Source organism: Blennius ocellaris, assembly GCF_963422515.1.
Source record: "Blennius ocellaris genome assembly, chromosome: 10".
NCBI classification, from domain to species: domain Eukaryota; kingdom Metazoa; phylum Chordata; class Actinopteri; order Blenniiformes; family Blenniidae; genus Blennius; species Blennius ocellaris.
This window is the reverse complement of record NC_137659.1, coordinates 20,175,874-20,200,447: the sequence shown is the minus strand read 5'-3', so window position 1 is coordinate 20,200,447 and position 24,574 is coordinate 20,175,874. Positions and strand designations below refer to the sequence as shown.

At 40.7% G+C, this 24,574-nt stretch overlaps 2 protein-coding genes across 3 annotated transcripts; both read right to left on the bottom strand.

Moving 5' to 3' along the window:
* Window positions 1-11,102: 11,102 nt before the first annotated feature.
* Window positions 11,103-16,515, bottom strand: irf4a (interferon regulatory factor 4a; the record flags this gene model as incomplete). The annotated part of the gene is made up of 8 exons (XM_080503981.1): window positions 11,103-11,252; window positions 12,137-12,249; window positions 12,746-13,144; window positions 13,483-13,557; window positions 14,917-15,094; window positions 15,183-15,268; window positions 15,913-16,099; window positions 16,318-16,515. The coding sequence occupies 8 exons, from the start codon at window positions 16,513-16,515 to the stop codon at window positions 11,103-11,105; spliced, it is 1,386 nt and encodes a 461-aa protein (XP_080360107.1).
* A 1,016-nt stretch (window positions 16,516-17,531) lies between these two features.
* On the bottom strand, window positions 17,532-22,704 carry dusp22b (dual specificity phosphatase 22b). Of its 2 annotated transcripts, XM_080503864.1 has the most exons (7): window positions 22,499-22,704; window positions 21,931-21,964; window positions 21,775-21,857; window positions 21,028-21,077; window positions 20,156-20,230; window positions 18,069-18,240; window positions 17,532-17,966 (listed from the first exon to the last, which is right to left on the bottom strand). In XM_080503864.1, exons 1-7 carry the CDS (start codon window positions 22,517-22,519, stop codon window positions 17,820-17,822), a joined length of 582 nt encoding a protein of 193 aa, XP_080359990.1. In that variant the 5' UTR covers window positions 22,520-22,704; the 3' UTR covers window positions 17,532-17,819. The 2 variants fall into 2 exon arrangements, with proteins under 2 accessions (XP_080359990.1, XP_080359991.1); XM_080503865.1 differs by lacking the exon at window positions 20,156-20,230.
* Between the last annotated feature and the right edge of the window lie 1,870 nt (window positions 22,705-24,574).

Genomic DNA, 24,574 nt, shown 5'->3' with positions numbered 1-24,574 from the left:
ATAATGTCTATAGGTTTGCTCTTTGTTCCAATGCAAAAAGCTGCAAGAACATAATATTATAAAAGTCTTTATTAAGCAAATTAAAAAACAAGTTCACATTTAATAAACAAATATTAAATTTCCACATTATTTTTGCAAAATACAGTCAAATGTCTGAAAACTCATCCTCCATTTGAGGCCCATACTTTCTCATTAATTTTTGTTGTGGTTGTTGTTGTTTGTATGCATTTAAAAATACAACAAACTCAGTTCAACTCAGTTTTGTTTATACAACACCAAACACAGCCGCCTCGTGGCACTTTTACAGAGAGAAACCCAACAATCCCACACGAGCATCGGCGACAGTACAGGGGAAAATCTCCCTGAGAAGAAACCAGACTCAGACGTGGTGGCTTTTCTGCTAAATGACTCAACTTTGTGCTACATTTGGTAAATCTGCTGAAAGATGTGAAACCCTGAAGCCCCGTCTACCACTGAGTTCCACCAGACCTCCGATGGCACAGGGATCATGCAGCCTTGAATACGTCTGTTTTCACTGATTCACTCTCACAGAAACTCTGACGCTTCACTTGCAATAGGGTCACCAGCATGGCTTCGCTGTTGTCTTGTAATAATTTGATCTGCTGTGAATCAAAAGCAATATTTACTATTAAAAGCGTTTAAGCTATGAGGTGTTTTAGGTTTTCTAATAGTAATTCGTAAGTAAGAGTAAAGGCCTATACTTTGAAAATAACAATATACCTGCTGTCAGATCAATAAACATACAGGCTCTCGTTGTGATTCAAATACTATAAATAGTGAATATGAGTCTGACAGCAATCAACCACTCCTTCCGTTTGAGCCGGTAGAGAAAAGAAACATAGAATTTCAAGGACTCAACCAAGATAAAGAAGTAGAATGTTTAATTGGAAGTGCATCCTGTGCAGGAATGTGGCTAAACAATATCTATTCATCTGGGAATGTCACAGTCCTGCAGCACATCCTGAATTTTAATTCACTTAGATTGTTTTTTCTAATAATTTTTTTTATTTTATGTGGTATGTTTGAAATCATGCAGGAAAAAATTGAAAACGTCTCCATTGAACACAGAATCAAAGCTGAAATCACATACATATACACATGCATATTTTTTGTTTAGTTGCCTTAAAATGGTACAATTATCTACTAATTATCCTATTTTCCTGCTTATATTTCATTATACAATTATGGTGATTACTCATAAAGGCCAAAAAAAGAAATTGTTTTATGTATTGAGTGATTTTGTTTTTCTTTTAATATTGAGTCTCATATTTTATACTGAAAGCATTCGTTGATAAATTCAAGTGTCGTCTTCTCTCTCAAGCACAATGTATGTTTTAATTGATCCCATCTTTGAGGAGCCTTGTCTGGACATCTTGCTGCATGTAGTCGCTCTGAGACTCCGTCACAACTCAGACAAGATTGGGTGAAGCAACATTACAACCTCAGTCCGGCAGACAAGAGCTCCATTCATTTTCTATTGACCGACTGGCTCATCGCTAATCTTTATTATCACACAGCAAATGAATATTTTCTGCCTAAATACACTGCGATGTTGTTCCCACTGATGTTCAGCAGCGCTGTTTAATCCGGCACCGGGGTGTTTCCCTGCTGTACCAGTCTGCGGCGTGTTGTTCTAACCTGGGTTGTTAAAACCACCGAGCTGCTGTTAGAAATACATTCCCCAGAGGGCTCGCAGAGGTCTTAACATTAAACCAGGACAGAAAGCTTTAAGTCTCATTTAATGGAAGGTCAATATTAGTGTGAAGTTTGCACTATGTCCTTTTTACACCTTCGAGAATGTAATTGTTGTGTGTAAAAATGACTCACTCTTATCAATGTGAAATCCAGTCATTGAAAAGCCTTGCAACTATTTTGGAAGGTAGTTGTGTTACTGTGTTAGTTACTGAAAATTATAAGTAATTAGAAACTGACACAAATGCATAGTTTATGCATTATCAGCACTTTGTGGTTCAGTCTGATGGATGGGACAATAATATATAGGATCTTTTCTGAGTCCATCAGGGAATTTCAAGCTTGGCAAATGTAACAACAGAAAAACATCACATCTGCACAAGCAGACAATATCTAGAAGCAGCCTGAAGGTTACAGAAATTGATCTAATGTGACAGGATGAACCAGCAGAGGATGAATGAGATGGAGAGCCGCAACGCTGACCCCCGTCCATTGTCTCATTCGAGAGACACGTTTGCATTCGTGAGCTGAGACTTCCCTCGTTGGGCAACATTAAACATTTCAGAGGGTTATTTGAGTTTTTAAATTGTGTGAAGAAGTTGAAGTCATAACATCTGACTTTCGGCATTTTTCCACCAGCATTTTCACTCGAGTGAAAAATGGTATCGCCGCCTCTGCAGAAACTGGTCCAAGCCATCCCCTGCAGCCGATCTGACCATGTAGAAAATAGGGGACAGAATTGTCTTCGAATACACATTTTATGAATCAGTTACTCTCACGAGATGTTGGTTGAATTTCTTTTTTGAGTGATGGCTCAGAGTTTTTAGTGGAGTTTTTGAAATGACTACCCAGTGTCTGTGAGTGTGTTTACATTGGGGTTCTGCAGCGCCGAGTCCAGGCAGGGGAGGATCTGCTGAGCCCTGTGTTTATACTGTCTGTTTCCTGCGTGGCTGTTTGGGAGCCTGTGAGGAAAGAGACGCTGCAGTCGGAGACCAATCAAACATAAACACAGAACAATGGACGATGAACGGAAGAGGATTTGCTCAGAAGACACTGTTTTGGGTAGCATTGGGAATCACGCGCCACAAAGCAGCGCCGAAGACTTCTAATTATGACAGAAGCATGTGTCTACACATCATTCTTGTGAAGTTAAAGTCGTTACACTACATTTAGTTTTATTTGGAAATAGTTGTTGAGCTTCTGTCTCATTCTCGCTCCATACCCGTTTGCTTTAGCATTAGCATCCGGAGAAACTGTTGTCTCAATAAACTCCTGGTTACTAATAGAGGAGAACCTCATGGATCCTGAACTGACTCTTAGCTAAGAATTTGGAGAAAACTCTGTAACTACGGACTACTAAATTAGAAACACAGCTTTAGCATGAGCATTACCTTGTTAATCCTGAACTCAGTCATTCTTGCAACAACATTAGAAATACACTCCACGGTGGTATAATAACATTAACATTATCCACAAAAACAAAGAGCTTTCTGCTCTTGAGAGAAAGTTGCAAGTTCACCGGTTTTGTTGCTATTTCTTCTTATTAACTCTGAAATGTGTTTCTTCCCAGAAAGCACTAAACTCTAGACATTAGACTTAATGAGTGAATCACTTGTTGGACTGACTGAATCTTTGTTAAAGCGGGGCTTGCACAGTTCAGTGCGGCACAATATCTGGTTTTGTGAAGCTCCTCTGCGTGTGAAGGAAAAACGATTACTCAGCAGCCTTCAGCGGCACTTTATCTAAATGAGCTTTGACTTTCCGGTTGAAGTACAGTTATTAAGAAATGTGCTCTCCATTACAACCATATTGGGAGTGAAAGTGACTTCCATGATGCAGTTCTTTGACTCTCTGGGGTAATTACACTAAGCTGTGTTTATGTTAACTAATAGGTCCAGTGATGTTTGCCGACTGACCATAGCTAAAGCAGTGGCCAGAGGGCATATTAACCCGGCTGTGTGAGGGCCCTGCAGTGCACATCAGACACAGGCATTATCAAATGAACCCCGGGGCTCTATCAAAGCACCATCTTCCCTCAGAAAAGACGTTTCCTATCAAAATAAGGTCCCAGCGGCCTGCCTTTCACAACTGGACTGCATCTCCTGGGTGGTCTCGGGGCTTAGCTGCATAATAACGGTGCCTAGCTGTTCCAAGAAGATGAGAAATACAGTGAGAATGCCTCATTTCAGCCTGATAGCAATCACCTTGCACATAACCCCGATAAGGCAAGCTGATATGGAGCTTGGCTTCTCAAAATGAAGCACCTGAAATGTTTGAGAGGCCGAGACACGAGGGCCAAACAGAATCTTCTGTATTACAGAGATTACAGTGATTTTATAGGTCTACATATCAAATCCTTTGCATTCGTTCCATGCCCATATCTGAGGTTTGTGGAAGCTGATGTGAGTTGGAAGTGAGCGCAGCAGATCTGGAGGAGGAACGTAGAAAACAGCCATAAGTGGAGCGCTGAACATTGTGTTTGCTGCCACTGTCCCATGTCTCTGACCTGGACCTGGATGTGGACTCGGCTCAGGAGCGGAGAATTGAGAGGGGAGGTGTGGTCTCTCTTCTTGTCTACCCCATTTCCTGCCTTCAACACAAGCTCTAATTGGAAATTTGGGTGGCCTTGTTTATTTACATGGTTGAAATGCAGCGAGGTTGTATTTATATTTTCATGGCGCGTTCTCAGCAGTGCTGCATTACAGTCTTCCCCCGAGATCTCTGTGGGAGATGGAGAAGAGGGTAGAGTTGTAGGATTGTCGCCCGGTGTGTGTGTGTGTGCGTGTGTGTGTGTGTGTGTGTGTGTGTGTGTGTGTGTGTGCGTGTGTGTGTGTGTGTGTGTGTGTGTGTGTGTGTGTGTGTGTGTGTGTGTGTGTGCGCGCGCACACGCTCAATAAGGAAGAGTGATAGAGGTTGTATGAGGTCTACTATGATCGAAGATGAATTTCTACTTAATCTGTCTGTAAAATCTGTTTGTATCTCTGCAAGCCTTACTTATTTCTATTACATTTTCGCGTAGGTTAAATCATAAGGTAGAAAACAATGAAATACAATCAATTGATTACACTCTGTCATAAAAACACTGTGTGTAATAATATCGTTGAAACAAAATGTGTTCAATTCTGAAGGCGATGCAATATAAAAGTTTGTCTTTCACAAACATATCCAGTCTTCATTCAAATTCACATGGCAGAGAGAAAAAATGCATTTTGTCTGTACTCAGCCAGATGAAAGGCTGCAAAAAGATCCATAAAGATGAGAAAAAGAAAGTGCATGAAATGTTGCAGCCAGGGCTTCTGTCTTATCATTAAAGCAGTGGAATAATGGCAACATATGAGCTATAGTTTCAGAAAATACACACGTAGGCCGCTTTATCTAAAGGTCATTTAGTTACTGTAAGTACACACGGACAGAAATGATCCTCAGATGAGTCGTGTCAGAGTGGTGGCAGCATGTGTTTATATTTTCAGACCAGGTCTGCTGAGTGGCCAAAGGCACGACTTTCTAGTCAAGCCGTGGCTACAGAGAGCCTGGACCTGACTCTGGAACGAGTAAACACATGAGCCGCACACACACACACACACACACACACACACACACACACACACACACACACACACACACACACACACACACACACACACACACACACACACACACACACACACACACACACACACACACACACACACACACACACACAGGGCTCTCTCCTTTGCCCTGCCCGTCAGCTGGAGACCACACACCCAGACCACACAGAGTCTGAGAACAGCTCGACTCACTCTCACGCAATAAGGCCTCGGAGCTGTCACTTTGACCACCTCTGTCAACACCGATAGTGTGTGTGTGTGTGTGTGTGTGTGTGTGTGTGTGTGTGTGTGTGTGTGTGTGTGTGTGTGTGTGTGTGTGTGTGTGTGTGTGTGTGTGTGTGTGTGTGTATCTGTCTGTCACTGGACGTACAAAACAAAAGTGTTTCTGTTTGGAGAAACAAAAGAAGGAGAACGTCACAGTCTTGTTCACGCATAAATGATCTTAACAGCAAATCAAAAAAGAAAAAAAACAATTAGCTCATAGGTTCATGAGTGGATGTATGCTTGTTATAGACGGAGGTCTGTACAGTTACATCTCTTGGAAATTACATGAGATCAAAAGCTTTCTTGACACCTTGATAGCTGTTGTCCAACTATAAAGGTTTGTGGTCATTATAGCTGATAATTCCACTTTCGCTTCCTCTGTTCAGACAACATGCAGCCAGCCATCACTCCCTGCTGGACATTTGGTCAAACTACACCTCACTTGTGTGCAAGCCATGTAAAGCAAAACCTGCTTTTTGGAGTTTAGAAAACCTGATTTTGCTGTTTGCTGAATCTATGAATAATATATACCGGTAAAGTAACATCCTTGATTTCTAGAGCTGCTGTAAGCTGGCAGCCAAGCCCTTCACATCAGTGCCAGCTCGTCCACCGTATTGTTCTGCTTATCAACTGTTATCTGTTTGCACTCAAGTCCAAAGTCATCTAACAATTGTTTCCCATCCCTTGGCTGCTCCTTATCCGACAACTGTTATTGCTTTCCTGCCATCATGAAGTGTTGGGTTCAGTGTATTGTTGTCTGATAAACACAGACATCTGAAAACTGCTCATACAGAGTAATTGTGCTGATAGAAGCAAGTGATGCCAGTGGTTCTCAGACCACACATTCATATAGCAATGGAGGCAGCTGCAATGCAAGGTAGTCAGTCCATCCATCAGGACCATATGAATTTCCTCAAGGGCACTTTGACATATTGGGATTGAAACAGCAATTGTAGTAGTAATAATAATAATAATAATAATAATAATAATGATGATGATGATGATGAATGGGCAGGATAACAAATAGTTATGCACTACCAAACCAGCAAACAGACAGAGTATTTGCTCCCGTCATGACGGTTTTGTAAAAACACATCCTCAATAATGCGTGGCTATGTGATGACAGCATGACTGTGTCAGTTTGAGGGGGTCTAAAATGGCAACAAGGGACACTGAGGTCAGCACCTTCCTAACCTCAGAGACAAGCAGGACTGGCCCGAGTCAGCAGGGGTTAAACAGGACTGTCATCAAATCCCAGGCAGGGGTCCGACCCCAAACACAGCAGGGGTCAATGACTGAGTTCAGTGTAGGAAAACCTTTCGCCTGATCACAGGTCAGGCTTAATGGTAAACTGTCCTTTATGCCGGCTGACACCTACAATTACTGCATGGACATTTTAATTGACAGGCTCTGTGTTTCAAGGCAGTGACTTTAGTTTATATTTCACCAAAGAGCAGAGAGCAATTGAAAAAGATTCCATTTTATCATTTAAATGCATGTTTTTATCAAAGAAATGTGTATTCAATATAAAATCAAAAATACGGATACGACTGTACATCAATTTTGCAAAGTCAAATCTATGACGATGATTCATAATAGTAGTAGTATTAATGTCCATACTGAAAGCTGTAAAAACCACACTCACATTTCAGAGAGAAATAAAAGATATACAAATTACAATTTCTCCGTATGCAGTCCTGATATCTTAAATTTTCTGGCTATTCAGAGATTTTATTTTATTTTTTAACTTTCTGGTTATACAGTCAGAAAGCCATTTTTGAGCAAAACCTGTTGTTTTTATTTCCGTTTTTTTTTTTTTGTTTCTTAAAAATGACAGTGAAAACTGCCAAGTTTTTATGCTCTGTCCTACCGATGCACATATATCTGGGCATAAATGATTTGATAAAAGTTCCTATGTATCATCTGAGTTAGAGACCATTGTCATTATTTATGTGGAGTAAGTTGACAGAATCCATTCTTGTGCATGTCGCCTGTGAGCAACAAGAACCAGCAGATGTCAGCAAAACATTTTCAAGCAAACCTTCACAATCCTAACAAGTCGCTCTACAACATACGTCTGAATAAAAGCTCTCATAAGATGCAGTAAACGTGAAATATGAAAACGTTTATTAACATAAAATGAGATTACATTCAGCAGTTTGTGTGACTTCAGCCAAGTTTTTAATCACAGCGTTGTTTTGCTGTTTGGGTAAAATAAAGTGAGGATGAATGCCGTCATATATGCAGTTCATTTTTCAAGACTAAGCTAACTGACATCTCGTTTCAGTAACATATTCTGTAAGTCTCTTAAGTAATGCTTCTATTTCTATTTTTATTGTCTTAGCACAGGGCCAGTGAGTGCTGGAGACGACCCCACCTGTCTATGGATGGTCAGCAGTTCACAGACAACCACTCGCACTCAAATTCACAACCATTTTTGAAAGTTGGAACCGGAAGCACATGTTTTTGGACCATGAGAATGAGGCCATGCATGCTCAGGGAGAACATGCACCACTCGTCTGCACAGACGACCCGGAGGATGTGAGGCGAGACGGACCAATCACTTCACCAGCTTGCAGCTCGATTCCTGCAACAGTGCTGATAACAGAACAGGCTCATGACGTGACGGATGTAAGCCGTGAGAGTTCTTTTTTAAACATTTTGTCTCACTGCCAGCCTCACCGGTCACACTCACCGCTGAGTCAACGTGGAAGCAACAGAGCTTTGGAGAAAGTTTTGCAGTTGATGTGATGTTCGTCAGGTTTCATTTTCTCTGTAAAACCCTTTCGGGACATGAGCTGAATTAAACTGTCTACTCGAGCTGAACGTGATGAGCGCTGAGCAAAACATTTGGACTAACGGCTAACATAGGCGGAAAAACTGAAGTCTGACTACAAATGATGTGGCTTCCTGCAGAGGGGGAAACACCATGGTAAATGTGTGAATGTGTGTGTATTTTTTCTTCTTTCCTCCCTCTTTGCTCTAAGCCAATATCAATCTTCTAATAATTTCTTTTTCAGATTTTCGAGGCTGAAAGGTGAAGTAAGAACAATTAATTCAAAACGAGTTTATTTGAAGAATAAATCAGATAAAAGGCAGTTTTATACATTAAACAGTTGACATTTTGTGATTTCCTCTGACTTGCTTTTACTGTAACTCGTGTCTGTGAGTCACATGTCTTTTATAGTCCCCAAATGTCAATGTTCCTGATAGCAGTGATATAGTGTGACACACGCACACACACACACACACACACACACACACACACACACACACACACACACACACACACACACATACGAGCAGGTGGAGAATTTACTTGATCGATTCTGAGTCACTGCAGAGAATCAGAGGCGCTTTGAGGGGAAAAAGGATTTTATGGTTCATGAAAAAAAAAAAAAAGAGGAAAAGTATTCTGGCCTGTGATTTTGGTCATAGTTTTGAAGCCAATGTGAAAGTGCTGTGGTTTACGTGTGAAGGAAGTAAAATGCAGACATTGAAACTCTGGACCACAGATTTTAAAAAACAAAACAAAACATGAGGGAGCCTTTATACTCCTCTCACTTTGGCATTAAGATTTAGGATCGAAACTGAAGAAATAAACCCATCATACTCTGCATCGTGCAACTCCTAAAATGCAGAAATGCATGATATTCATATTCAGGTAGATGAATCCTTGTACTCAGCATGCGGGCTAAATAAAGCATCTCGGGGATGGGAATAAGGGAAGTACTCCCAGTGTGAACTGGGAAACAACCCACAAAAGGTAGTTTTTCTTCCTGTTTGTGAGGCCACGAGTTTCAGGTGAAGAGGAACAGGTACATTTGCAAGTAACAGGATGAGTCTGATTTTCCAGTCAACATGTTTTAGTCCACTGCAGTCACACATGAACAACAAAATCCGTGACTGGGGCCCCATGTGACACACAGAGTGGTGATAAAACACTTTAAAAGAGGTGTGCGGTTAAAAACTAAATGTAGCAAAGTTTCTGATTCAACACGTTTAAGACATATAAAAGTAAACACATACAAGTTCTGAAATGTAAATAATTAACCCTTTTACAGTTGATCTCACCTATCTAGTTGGACCTTTACACTAGTGTTCCCTTACTCAGAGAACTGACTTCCAAAGATGATTTCACATTTATAAAACACTGAATAACCCAAAATACACTTGACCGATTATTTGGTTATGAACCATCCAGACTTCCAGATCAATCCTCCAATCACTGTTTTAAGAACTAAACATACAGAAGCTGCCTTTTATAATTGATGTGCAGCACTATATGTTATTCTTATATCTTTTACTCCTATTTTTATTTTATTTTATTTTTAATTATTAAAATCTGAACTCTTTCACTTTTTTTTGAATGTTTTGATTTGCTCTGTATTTTTGGGGGGGGTGTACACTTTGCAATTGTGCTGCAACATGATGGTAAACTAAAAATGTAAAGTTGTGAATGATCTCACCACAGAAAGGTTTAACAGCTTCATCATAAGTAGGTTTTTGTGTTCCATACAAATGATTTTAATTGGTAGTAACAGCCTAAATCCAACTGTTTGTTTTGTTTTGTTTTTGTCAGCACCACCTTTCTGGCATTTTATTACCTCTGTGTCAAGCTTGTGTGCTTAAATGTCAAATAAACAAATTCTGAATTCAAGAAAATGGTCAAATGTCTTACTTTTAAAATATCGTATCATAAATAGTATTTAAATATAGAAATTTGCAAATAATCACATTCACTTTTTATTTACATTTTACACTTTGTTCCAGCATTTTGGGGATTGTGTAACATAACAGTACATTGGCATGCATGTAGAAAAGACATGTAGTCTATATGTCAATATTCATAGCAGGCATAATTACTGATCAAGTAACATATTTGAAGGAAATCTGGTCATTTTAAAAGCCAACTAATCCGTTAAAAACTGATTTTTGTAAATGCATACATTACTGTTACAGCATTAATCACGATGTGTCTTGCCATACCAAAACAAAGAATATTGTCCACGGTGCCACACAAGCGTGTAGGTGCAAGGACCCTATTGCCTCCCTGTGAATAATTACAATTCATTCACACACTGTTTCATCCCCCCCCCTCAATATATCAGTGTTTGTCTCGTAGGGGCAATTCTTCCTGTGCACCTGTGCTACTACTTCCTGTCTCAGTTGCCCTGTGCTCCCCTCATCCTCCCCCTGCACCCTCAAACCGCATCCTTCATACTGTCACAATAATATTCACAGAGCGCGCGAGAGAGAGCGAGAGAGAGAGAGAGAGAGAGCGAGAGAGAAAAAAACCCTACTAAACTTCATCCTCAGGCACAGACTCAAAGAAGACGACGCATAGGTGTGCTGGTGAAGAACACCACCCCAGGTCTTCCCCATTTAGCAAAACCCCTCAGCATCAGTTTCTACCACTTACTGTAAATATGACAGCAGTCACAGTTTCAAACAAAAAAAAAAAAAAAAAAAAGGTCTAACTTTCACATTTGTGCCCTCCTGACCTGCACGTGCACACATGTGCTCGTGTGCACGTCACTCGTGGGTATGCTGCAGAGGTCTCTGGGAGAGATAGTCAATGGTTGGAGCGGCGCTCTGGTCGTGGATGTGATCGTAGGCCCGCAGGTAGTGGCCATTGTTCTGCTGGTAAAAGTAGACCAGCTTCTTGGCAAAGATTGGCTCCACCTACAACAAATCAATGCCAGTGTGTCATCTTCTCGTGCTCCATGAGGGCAGAGAACACAAGTTTCAAAAAATAAATAAAGAGATAAATAAATAAAGTGTCCAAAAGTAACATTTATTTGTTAAAAACGCAACGATTTTGAACTCAATGTTTTAAAGAACATTGAGTTCGCAAAGGCAATGCAGATAACTTCAAATTGTCAAACGCTTCGGTTTGCATTGTCATAACTGTAACAGCTGTGGCTGCTGTATATACATTGCCAGAGCATTAACTTGCAGAGTCCAGAACATTTAGAGTGTACTTTGTGAATTCCACTGTGGATGTTTTACTTGTATTGTAAAATAATTGGAATTGATGTGTTTTGTCCAGTCTGTTGGTGAAGCAGCACTGATCACTATGAGGGACGGTTTTAAAAATAGCCGTTTTCCACCTTGACCAGTAAAAATACTTCAATACATACGAGAACAAGGTGAGTATATCACACCTTTCTCCTAAAGGAAATCCTTGCAAATACAAAACATAATTCAACTACTAAGAACTGAGAACTTAGTGTATATTTTTGCAAATGTTGAGGTCAAATCTCACAGTTGACAGTGTCAGTGTTCAGATTTAAGACAAAGCCATCCCTTGTAAGATGTTTAATGTTTTTCAGTGGGTCTCCGCTACTCCAGACACACTCTTACAAGTATTGTTTTCTCAGCAAATAAACTGTAATCCTGCAGTGTTCCTGGTGTTACAAAGTGCATCGCAGGTTGTTAAAGAAGGACCATTGAAAATAAACACCACATCCACCTTGATTACTGTAGCTGAATATTTAACGCCATACTGTTACCAGTTAAATAGTTTATTCTCGAAGGAATGAGGGTAAATTTAGCTGTAAGCCTACCTGTGCTGTGATCAATTTCTTGGGCCTCTGTGGGTCAGGATACTCATCTCCAAAACATAACACCACCTGGTGTCTCGGTAAAGGTCGCCCGTTATGGACAAACTCCTGAAGCCCTGGCAGAGGAAAAGCAGGAACATATTAAGGAAGAGGTGCATTAACAAATGATTAATGATGCCGTAAATAAATAATAACAATTAAAAAAAACAATTTTGCTGCAATGGCATTTTCCTTCATCATGATGAGTTTTTCTGGAAACTACAGATGAGAATGACGGAAACTGAAAGTAATAAAATGGCACAGAAAACATGATCAAGTCATGCGGTGTGGTGGACCACAGGAGGTAGGTGGGGACTTCACACACTTTGGCCCCCCTGCTGGGAACGTGAGTGGTTTTCTCTGAGCTACCTAAACACTCACAGGGACTTACCCAGCACAAGGACCTGTCGCCTCCCCTTTACCATTGATATCTCCATCATCACAGCCAAGATGACTCAATGTGAGCATGAATGCAAATCCATAACAGAAATGCATGCATTTCTGCAGGTTTTTGTCAGAACAGAGGAGGGGGGAAAAAAACCTGAATCCACGACAATGTATTATAAATCTCACCGATGAGGAATTGCTGGGTGTCGAAAAGTTTGCACGGTTGCTCCTTCTCCAGCTTGTTGGGTTTATCGGCGTAGGGAGCCAGTGGACCCTCCCAGTATACTCGTCCCTGGCACAGACGCTTGGCGTACAGCCCATCGGGCATCATCCAAAGAAGAACCCCCTTCTCCAGTATGTTGGGCAGCATGTCAGCTCCCTGCCTCTGAGACTCGGGGTACGGCGATGGGAAGAGGATGACTTCTGCGCCGCTGTGAAACCTGTCCTCTGGGGATGGGGAGGAAGAGGAGGAAGAGGATGGAGAGGAGGAGGACGAGGAGGTGATTCGGCATCCTTCGGGGCTGGTGGTGGTCACTTCTTTTACCAAAGACTCTCTGTAGAACAGGGATACGTGAAGGCTAAAATCTGGAAGAAAGAGTCAAAGTTCAGCGTTATTCGTCAGAAACATTATGCTACATTATTATAAATGGTAAGAATGATGGTGCTTGTATTTTTTTTTAATCCTTCCGTTTTTTTAATCCATGATCATGTGATGTTCTTTAAAAAAAAAAGTTGCAATCACAACTAAGTGTTCAACTGTTGAGTCTCAGAATGAGGAAGTAAGTGTTGTCTGAGGAGTTCTGACTTTTTTTTTTTATCACTATGCAAATACATTTAAAATGGCATATTTAAAAAAAAACAGGCATGCGAGATAACGACAGCTTGTTTGTGTACTCATCTAGGTGTGACAACTGCTTATTTACCTGTTATAGCATTCTCAACGGGATACATGGGTGGTTGAGACTCTGAAAAGTAGGTGTGGAAGGAGAGCTGAAAACCTGAATTAAAGAGAAAAATAGGTGCAAAAAAAATGTAGGAAAAAAATATCATCAGTATTGCATCCAATGACTTACCAGCTATTAATAATGTTCTTCGTATTTGAGAAGGTTAAAAATAAATAGATAAATAAATATTGAAATTGAAAGGAAGCTGATAGACTAGGGTTGTTTAATGAAGCCAACTGTTGGTCAAAACTTTCTCTTGTAAAATACCTGGAAATTGTATTTTGATTTAAAGTTTATCATCTCATCAATTGCATTAAGACAGAATCAAAAGAGACAAGTGATTTAAACTGACATACGTAAACTGGTATAATTTATAATCAAACAAGCGACTTTCTGAACAAGAAATGTTTATGCATATTGTATTTCTCACTTATTATGCCATATATGACATATTGTATTGAGGTTTGGGGAAATACATATAGAACACATATAGACCCTATCATTAAACTCCAGAAAAGAATTATTAGAATAATAAATAAAGCTTCCTATCGAGAAAACACTAAACTATTCATAGAAGCTATTCATGGATACGTTATACTTAAAAACATTATAAATAATATTTCGAGTGAAGAATAAAAGTCTTACCACAGCTATTCAATTTTGTTTTTAAATTAAGAGAAAACAATTATAATTCAAGAGGATTATCTGTGTTTGAAAGAGAGAGTGCGAAACTCAATGTTAAATATAGATGTGTTTCCTTTCTGGGAGTCATTTCATGGAATGGACTTAGTGACGACTTAAAAGAAGCATGATGAAACAGTAAAATAAATACGATAAAACTAATGTGGAAAAAACAGATACATTCAAACAGATATGAGTGAAATTCATAAAAAAATTGGCTGAGAAAAAAAAGGATAATATGATAAATATTCAATTAAAATTGGGGAGAAATGATGAATAAACAGCATGGCTACGTTCTGTATTGATAAACTATGCAGAAGAGAAAAACTTTAAACGAAAGATTAAAATATAGAACAACTCGTGCTGCACTCAGATTCTGTCTGAGATCAAATGAGTATTTCACCAACATGTTCATATTCATGACCACAGTTGTTGCAGAGCTTTGTTTGAAGCCAAAACACTATCAAATCTCTGAAGAAGATTTAGTTACACTTTACAAACATGATGAGTCATGCTTGACCTATATAAGGCTGTATTTATTGAGCAACTGCCCTTCAGTCGGAGCATTTTAGTCTGTTGTTCAAACCCAGATTTAAAAATAAAAGTTTAGTAGCAGTGGCTCTAACACAATGCATTCTAGCCATCGGCTCAGTGTGTGACAACATAACCAAATTCATGCAGTGCGCAGTTTTCTAATCTGCACATTGTGAAGAATACACGTTTGAATCTCACCATTTTCTGTGTGGGTCCCGGGCCAGGCCCGGCTCATCGATGACGGGTAGTGGCACTGACCATACTGCAGCTCCGCATGTGAGCCGTGGTGATGTGCACTAGGAAGAGCCTGTGGCTCTGCTGGTGTGTGGTAGTCTCTCCAGTCCCTTCTCTCCTGTGGAACCATGAATCCAGATACCTGACAAAGGGAGCAAGAGGATGATCACACACTGAACAAGTCAGTGCACCGAGGACATTTTGTTTCGAAGCCACAAAATCCTCCGTACCTGGTTGTGCAGTGGCGGATACGAAGGGATATAGTTATGGGCATTTAGATGCGACGGTGTCTCATCCATACTGTTCAACTTCATTCCTGAGCATGTGGGGAAAGTACAGATGCATTTATCCACAATGTTTTCCATGCAAACACTCCAGTAACCAAAAATATGTTTTTGTACTCTGCATACCCAATTGTTTGCAGAAGGTTTACAGCTCAAATGTTTAGTTCTCATCTATGTTCGTGCTATTTTCATCTAAATAGGAGCGGTGGCTGCAACCAATGAAGTACTTTGTCTAAATCAGTTTGAGTTTCAAGCATTCAGCACAGAAAGCAAAAAAAAAAAGAAGAAGAAAACTCTGGTGTGACAAAAATGTGTTTAATGGAAAAGACTTAGTTATGCAAGGCTGGAGGCTGTCTGGTTGTGTTATGTGCACCCTACACTTGGTAACTGAAGCCCTCTAAAAAAAGCACTACGGCCTTTTTGGTACATGCGTGGCTTCCTTTGTGCTTCCTGCTTCATCAGAACTGCTGCGGTGCTACATGTGCATGTGAAAATTACAAATAGTCTTTGAACAGCGCTTCGCAGCAGCATGTGAATGAAGCAGTATTCCGTTTATGTATGTGGACTGTGGCTATGGATTTAAAGACATCATATATTTATGAAAAAAAATCCGCCCATTAACCATTTTATTCTTAACATTTGTTGCACATGGAAAATACACTTTTCTCTCACTGACCTTTTTTTGCTTCCTCTGGAATGATCCTGTAGACTTTGTATGGCTCTGAGATGTCCAGTTGACTTCTTTCGACGAGTTCATCGAAGTCGTTGCTCTTATTGAGAGCACAGCGTAGCCTGGTTTTCCATGTGGGGGGATCAGGTTTGTCCACACCTTCCTTGTGTTTTCCCTTGAACATGGCCCATGCCTGAAACCGCCATCAAATTCGTATAAAAACATTTTTAACAGTTCCTCTTCAGTTATGCCAAAAATAGTGTGGAGTTTACTGCTATACACATTATTTATAACTCTTCATGTTCACTGTTCTCAAGACCAGGTCCAGTCAATACAGACTGAATGGATAAACTGATGGGCTGTACATTGCATTTAAGTTTATTACGAGTAGAGAGATTGAGCTGGTTTGACCTTGAACAGTGCAGCATCCTCATCTCTGTTATAGTCTTGTTTTCCAGCGTGTTTCCATGGGATACGAAATATTGTTTTCTCGTCGTTTTCCCAGACCAGGCCGGGATATCTGCCACTGTCAATCTGGTCAATCAGCCACTGTCTCAGTTTGCCGTTGCCGCAACTGACCGACAGGCCACTCTCCTCATCCAGGTTCATCTTTTCTTAATGACAGAATGAACATTGCAGAACGTCAGACACAGCAATATGCAGTTTTCACATTAGTAAGCCTTGACTCAAAAAGGTCACCAACTAAAAGTGAACTAATCTAAAACAAGTTGATATGAATTAAGTTGACAGGCTTTAAATCAGACATTCTACACAAACTGAAACACAAAGTTGACTTTGAAAGTTTTAATTAAAAAGCTATGCTCAACATGTTAATTTCACAGTAATCTCTCCTGCTTACCTTTGACTGTGCAGCCCACCGTCCGGTGCTGAAATCAGTTTAGTAACTCTTGAGGTCTCACTCTTAAACCTTATCACATCTTGATGCAGGGAGGAGCCACCGGGGCTCTCAGAAGCTCAGAGGCGCTGCAAACAAGACAGGCACTCATTTCTGTGAAACTCTGCGCCCACGTATGGCACTGCAGTGGGGAATCCCTTCAGTGAAACCCTGAGCAGGCATGGGACGAAATGGAACAATCCTACCTGTAACCATCACTAAAAATATCCCCCCTACATGGTTTTTTTTTGTTGTTTTTTTGTTTTTCTCAAAAGTCAGCCGCACAAACTTATTTCCACCGAAAGACAGATAAATTGAAGAAAAAACATCTACAAACTTACATGTTATTGTAGGAAAATATTAAATTCAGTGCATAACAATCCAATCCAAGACAAAGACACACGGTTTATTTGAAAATATTGTGCATTTCTAAAGTACTGCCCTCCAGTGGTTACCAATACACACCTGAGTGTTACTAATTTTCAGAGGACTTTGTGCCACAGCTCACCATGACATCGACTGTATATATTTCCATGTTTCACAGGGTGTGTGGACAATTGTGTAGAGTGCCATAAGAGTGTGATCTTTTTGTGTTCAATACCACCGTGCGTGACGGCCCTCGCATGTGAGACAAACAGGAAGAGAACCAGGAAATAAAGCTATACACAGAGTGCTGAATGCGTCTTATCACCTCCAATAAGACAGGGACCCTCATGCTTCACTTGACTGCTTTTATTCAAACAAATTGAAATCATACTGACACAGTGGAAAAATGCAATTTATCACGTTCATACATATAAAAAAGTAAATATCACAACAAACAATAACAACATACAAAACATGAATATGACCTGTACATAGTAATCGTCTCCTCCAGCTTTAATGTCCATTAAGACTTAGAGAATTGCTTCATTTGAGGTGAACATCCATACAGAAGTCCAGAATGCTTCCTGCCGTTTCTCTCTCCCTCTCGTCATCCTGCAGGCGGAGCTGCAAAACACCTCCAGAACAGGAGTGATCAGATCCCCCCTGGAGGGGTCGACGTCGACGTGCGTTTGTCTACCTCCTGACCGCCAACTTTGGATGCTCTGGCAAGGAGGACACGCACATCGGCCTCGTCGTTAAAGGGGTTGTCCTTATATTCCTGCCGTATCCATTCCCTGAACTACGAGGGGGAGGAAAAAGAACAGATCGTGAACAATTTTACAAAATGCCAAGTAAAAAAAGAAAGAAAAAAACAGTCACAGCTCGTTTCCCCAAAACAAACCTCCTCAGCTAGGGTGGTCTCGAACTCCTGGAGTTGCCGCTGGAAGCCTAAGTTGGGTCCAGCGCAGGGTCGGACCGCCTTCACAGCAGCCAGCGCCTCCTGCCAGCCCAGTCCGGTCACCGTCATGATGTAAGCCACGACCAGGGTGACGCTGCGGGACACGCCTGCCAAACTGAGCCCCAAAAGAACAATAAGTGAGATTAACTTCACCAATAAACCACAAATGTATATTTTGTGAATATGCACACAGGGATCATATTCAAGCTCATCACAGAACAAACCATCAAGCCCAAGAAAAGATGACTTATAGTACGTTATTATCCTCATTTTCCAACTGAACCTCTTGATATTAGTGGATTTTGATTTTAGACATGGACATGATCGTCTTATTTACTTCCATCGTATCTTCAGACCCTGTGTAGGTTTGTGTCGCCGTTTAAAAAGAATATATACGAAAACACTGCCTTGTTTATCCTGATTTCTTAATTTCAGCCGTTTAAGGTTTACATTGGTCGTCGTTGAAATTTCATTGTGATCGTTGGCGAGTTTGTACAAAACCTTACTGCATTCACATGAGGAGGGGAGAATAAGAACTTGCTTGATGCAGCACAATTGAACAATGTTCAAGCTCAACTTATAAACTGACTCATGTGATTTAGAGAATGAGATAATAACTTGTAAAAGAAAATGTAGGCCAAGTCGAAATGAGAACTAAAACAAATTGCATAAAATGAATCTTGTTAATTAAAAAGAGGACTCATTACTTTTAGATCCATCAAGTTTGTTGGAAAAATTTAATTGTCATGCAATTTTGTATGTTTGAATGTATGAGTGCATGCAAGTTCATAGGCAAGTGCAAACAATGATCAACCATAACATTATGACCAGCTGACTAGAACCGAGTAGGTGTACCCATTTTTCTGCGAACACTGCGGTGCTCTGTGTATTTGGACAGCAATGACAGCTGCAGTCTTTTGGATCGGCCCGTCCTTCAATCGCCACATGCATTAATAGACAATCTTCCCGTCACCAGCTCAGCAGTTTCCTTCCCCGGACCACTATTGACGGACGCCGACCGCTGCAGACTAGAAACACCCCACAGGAGCTGAAGTTTTGAAGACGCTTGGAACCAGACAACACAATTTGGCCCTTCTAAACACATATTTATACTTGGCCATTTTTTTTTCTGCTTTAACACAATCAACTTGGATGAGAAAATGCTCACTTGATATATCATATATCCTCCCTACTAACGGGTATCATGATAATGAGTCAATCTGTTATTGAGTGTAAGCCAGTGGTCATAATGTAATGGCCGATCAGTGTCAACATGCAGAATGTGTATGCTGCAAAAGGAAAGTGAGCTGAAATGTCCAATTTAGAATATATATATATATATATAGTAAAAATATAAATATATCCTATTTTAATTCATCATACATTGAAAAAAATTTGATGAGTAAGCTGATTGTCGCTTACTGGAAAATATGAGAGGTTTGTTACCAGGATACTAGAAAAGAGTGATGATGGACTCAAAGAGAGCTTAGAGGTTGAAAACGGATCAGAAACAACAGTTGTTGCACTATAAAATGGTGAAACTCAAGTGTGAACATGGACTCAAAACAGCATATATCGGAATGAACCCTGACCTTTGCAATGAAATAGAGAAACAGGGCCACTTTAGTCAACGTGGATCTTATAAATAGCCTGCTGCATCTCTGAGAAGCCCCCCTGTCTTACCAAATATAACCTCACACTGTGAACACAAGGTCAGAAGCCTCACTACACAAACACAATGTGGCCAGGCTTGTTACTGTACTCCGTTATAGGAAGTTCAATTATAGACCTCCTCTTATCATTTATTCCGCTCTGCGCAGACGTTACACATGAGTTCACATGTGCTTCTGTGTGGTGACTTCACCTTTTTTATCTTTTATTATTTTTTGGTGCACATAAACTGAACATTCCGGTTCACTTTCTGACATATGTGGGAGTAAATCTATCAGGTATTCAACCGACACCTCTGGTTTCAATGAGAAACTTGAATCTGAGCTTCCAAGTGAAGACACAAGAAATGTTGCTCTCACCAGTGAACGAGGCAGCCTTCTCCCTTCAGGCGGGACTCGTGCATGAACATTATGCTCTGTTTAAAGTGCTGAGTCCTGTAGAAAACCACATGAGAACAGATCACTTGCTGCTACTAAAGCTCACAACCGTGTGCTCTTTATTCTATTTGACTTATAATTACAGCAAACCGATTGTATGCAAGTTCAAAAAGATTGTTTTTTTTAAACGCGTCGCTTTCTTTTTTTTTTTGCACACGGTGCGTGTGTGTAACGTTCTTCATCCTGGATGAATCCGGATCAGGGTGTGCTCGTGTCAGGTGTGAAAGACTCAAGTGTCACATTTCACTTGCGTTAGGAAAAGGCCAGTGGGGGTGATGGCTGTACACTGACGTGCATGTGTGTGTGTTACATGTCAAAACATGTCTGTATAAATCGTCGGAGTCGTTTAAGAGATCAATATGAGGACATTTAGTCTTTGGAGACTTGTTTTTAGATACACTAGGTAAAAGTACAGCATTAAAAAAAAAAAAGTCACAATTTATACTGCGGCACTGATTTTTAGTTACAGATTGCTTGAAAAATGAGTTAATAGTGGAGAATTCTGACAGATGTGTGGCCATGTAATTGCAAGAGTTTGAACACATCAAGTATGCATACCCCCGCCCCCAAAAAACCACCCTTGCAACAAAGAGCTGAATACAGCTGCACCACTGCGCTGGAGTAGGAGAATACAATCACAGTTGATGTCGAGCGTTTGAAAGCGTATCATTTACACGTTAGCCTGAAGAAAATGAACCTCTGACGCCCACGCAGCACAGCCCCCACTGGATATGGAGCTCTCTCGCTTTGCCTCAGCCTCTCTTTTGTTCGGCGCTGCACATTGTGGTACTTACAGGTTTTGTGTGGGCAGGTCAGCTGCCGAAATGCAGAGATAGGTCATCTCCTGGTGGACAAAGCACACCTGTCATTGATTAGCAGTCACTTGATCCCATGCAAACGCCACAAATCATCAAACAACAGGAGCTCACGATCACGCGATGACAGACTTGACAAAGTGTTGTGTTACTGTTGCAAGCCACAGACTGTGAGCGAGAGACAGGAGGAGATATTACACTTTCCTGCAATCAAACACAACTGAGACAAAAGCCCCTTTTGTCATTTCAGACGATAAAGGAACAGCAGAACTAAATCAATAACCAGGAAAAAGAAGAAAGAAAAAGTATCATGATGGAGAGAGACTGCACAGTCCACATTGGTTAAAGCAAGAACAACCACCTACTCTTGAAACCCACGCAGCACAACTCGGCACACTGACCAAGCCAACTGTTGTTGACTGGCATTTTTGTTTTTCCATGATGCTCCAAGAATCACATGAGTAAGATTCTCTCCCTCCTGGAGGTTTGCTCACTCCGGAGGCCTGACGACTGTTTGCTCGGGAAGCTGCAGGATCAGGCAGCACAAGCGTGCACTTCTTCCCGAACAACCTGACAAACCGGTCTGTGTCAGAGCTCAGGTCATGTGCAAATGTGCCAAAGCACCGCAAGAGCGTTCAGATGGGCAGTCATCACCGGCTTCGATTGCATTACAGCTCGAGTCAGGATTTACTGAGCCGCTGAGGGGGGAATGGGAGAGCTTCTTACCTGGAGGATCGGAGCTGCACTGTCATGAATGGACAGGATGTGTGTAATGTTGTTTCTCGCAAGCTGTTCCCTGTCTCTTGCATCTGAGGCAAACAAACAAAACCATGAGTAAGTGCAGGAACAGGACAAGAAGAAACCGTTCATCCTTTGACGCACCTTTGAAATTTCCCAAGTACAAATCAGGCAGGACCTGCAAGGACAGAAGGCAACAAGACACAGTCACCATGTATCAATAATGACGAGGTGATCGTTATCATTCAAGAACAAACTGCTTCATGAGGGTAAAACACAAGTCTGAAGAGGTGATCACAAAACAAAATTGATCAGAAGGTCAAAAAACTACTACGTTATCTCAAATTGTACAACATTTCTGAAAAATAAAAAAAAGGCACAAAAAAATCTGTTTTCTTTTTTCTCTCTTTTTTTCGAGGTGGACAAATCATGTCAGTTTAAATTTATGAAAATGCTCCACATATTTACTTCCTGGTGTTGCAAAACCAATGTGAAAGCACGACATGGTAAATATATATTAAATATATATACATATACGTCTTTGTGTGTGTGTGTGTGTGTGTGTGTGTGTGTGTGTGTGTGTGTGTGTGTGTGTGTGTGTGTGTGTGTGTGTGTGTGTGTGTGTGTGAAAACTAAAAAGCTCCCTATCCCTGAAAACACTGAGCGACACTGAGCGGCACTCACGTGCACGCAGAGCTCGTGGAAAGCTCACCTTGTTGATGCCATTCCCCATCCTGAAGGACGCCGTCTGAAAGGCAACACTTCAAGGAAATGTCGCTCTGTATCCTCGCTGTTTCCAAATGCTCATCCAGCGTCTTTATAGCTCCCGAAACCCGTCGCAGCACCGGTGGCAGAACCAGCCGGAGCACGGAGAGAGAGAGAGAGCGCGAGAGAGAGGGGGGGACCGGCGTGTGCTGCTGCCCACGGTGCCTTCTGGGAAATGTAGTCTTCAAAATCCATTCTCTCAAACTTTTGGGATTAAATACGTCACAGATGTGCGAGTAAAAATATGGAAAATGCAGACCCGTCAGGTCCTCAGGAAGAGGTTCACTAAGTGTCCCTCGAGTCAGAAGAAACAAGATGAAGTGGATTTTAGTTCCTACCTTCTCACCTGTAGAACAAACTTCCTGAACACCTGAGGGCTGCGGACACGCACTTCTTTTAAATCAGGCGTTAAAACATTATTTGCCCATTAAACCATCTATGTTACTTATTTTATTCCTGTTATTTTAATGAAGCTTTTATTTAATTTATTCACCTTTCTGAATCGCCTTGTTTTGTGTTTAAAGGTTAATTGCTTATTCTTTTAATGCATTCCCTTCATTTCCTTGTAAAGTACTGTGAATTGCCTTGTATCTTAGGTCTTGGTCCTGACTCGGTCCAAGGTTACGGGGCTTTGACTACAACACTCCCTCTCACTGCTCACTGGTTTCGCAGCTCAGGTGTAAAGTGTGGTTTGTGTTAGATCTGCTACTAAATCACTAAATTAGAAAAGAAAAAAAACCTCCTTTTACTAAAATGACTAAAATGACAAAAAAAGATCATGGAGTCTTTAAGATTTTCCTTTGTAATTTTTACTCAATTACTCATGCATTTGGGATTTTTTTTGTTTTTTTTGCAAGAAATAGAACTAAGATGTTGGTGAGTTGTAACTTTTCTCCAGGTACTCTACAACTAAGCATTTGAGGTGAATTGCTGAGTGGGTGATGGATGGATGGATGGATCAAAAGCACCAGCAGAGGAAGAAGTCACTGTAATTACCCCTTTCTAGCCAAAAGCCTATACTATTTAATTTGTTTGGCACCACAATCGTCAAACCCCCACCGTCTGCAAAGTCTCTGCTAGTAGAAGACAAACCAGTGTGGTTCTGATGCGGGGCCAATCACCAGCAGAGAATCTTTACTACAGAGAAAAGACACCTGGCAGGCCTGAACTAATTGTCATGATAACATCAACAGGAAGAGCTGCTACCCACTGGCCCACATTGACAGCAGGTTCACACCACAGGCAGGCATCTCTTGGCTAAACTTCCTCATGATGTGTTGTTCTGGTTTGCATGACCACCAGAGTACAACATGTGGAAGTTGTGCAGAGTAAAGAGGCCTACAACAAATTAAATCAGTCTACACGACCTGTTATTGCGTGAGAGTACTGAAATGGTTAAAGGTCGCTCCTCAGGTTGAATAATAAGATTAACAGTGACTATTATCCATCTGAATTGATTGACGATACCCCAAAATGTGTTTTTCTCATGGCTGAATAGCTGGAATAATTTACTATTCAAAATTAAGTTAAGTGAATGAATGTGCAGTTTACTTGATCATTATCATGTAGGTTAACCTTGAAAAAATAGCAGATTAAGTCCTTTTCTTTCGTTTGCTTGTATTAGTGCAATATTTGTGTTCTTTGTCATATACAGTTTGAAAGATTTCTATATAACTGTAAATTTATTAGCAACAAATAGTTGTTGTTTTTTTTGGGGGGGGGTACCTAAAGACAACAATTAACTGTAAACCGAGACGACAAAAACGGGGATGAACGTGACGGTGCTTTGTTGTGGCTTCAGTGTGCAAAAGGAGGAATTCATAGTGTGGGTGTCCAAAATGCAGGCCTACATGTCAGTCAACGTTGTGACTGACGACAATTCAGGTGCTTTCCCGTGCTCTAGTTTCACTCAAATTCTTGATTATAGGACTCTTTTTTTTTATGTTTCTATTGGTCAGAAAGTTATGCAGGCTGGGATTTTATGTGCTGTTATGGATTGCGACAAGTAAAGTCTCCACTGCTG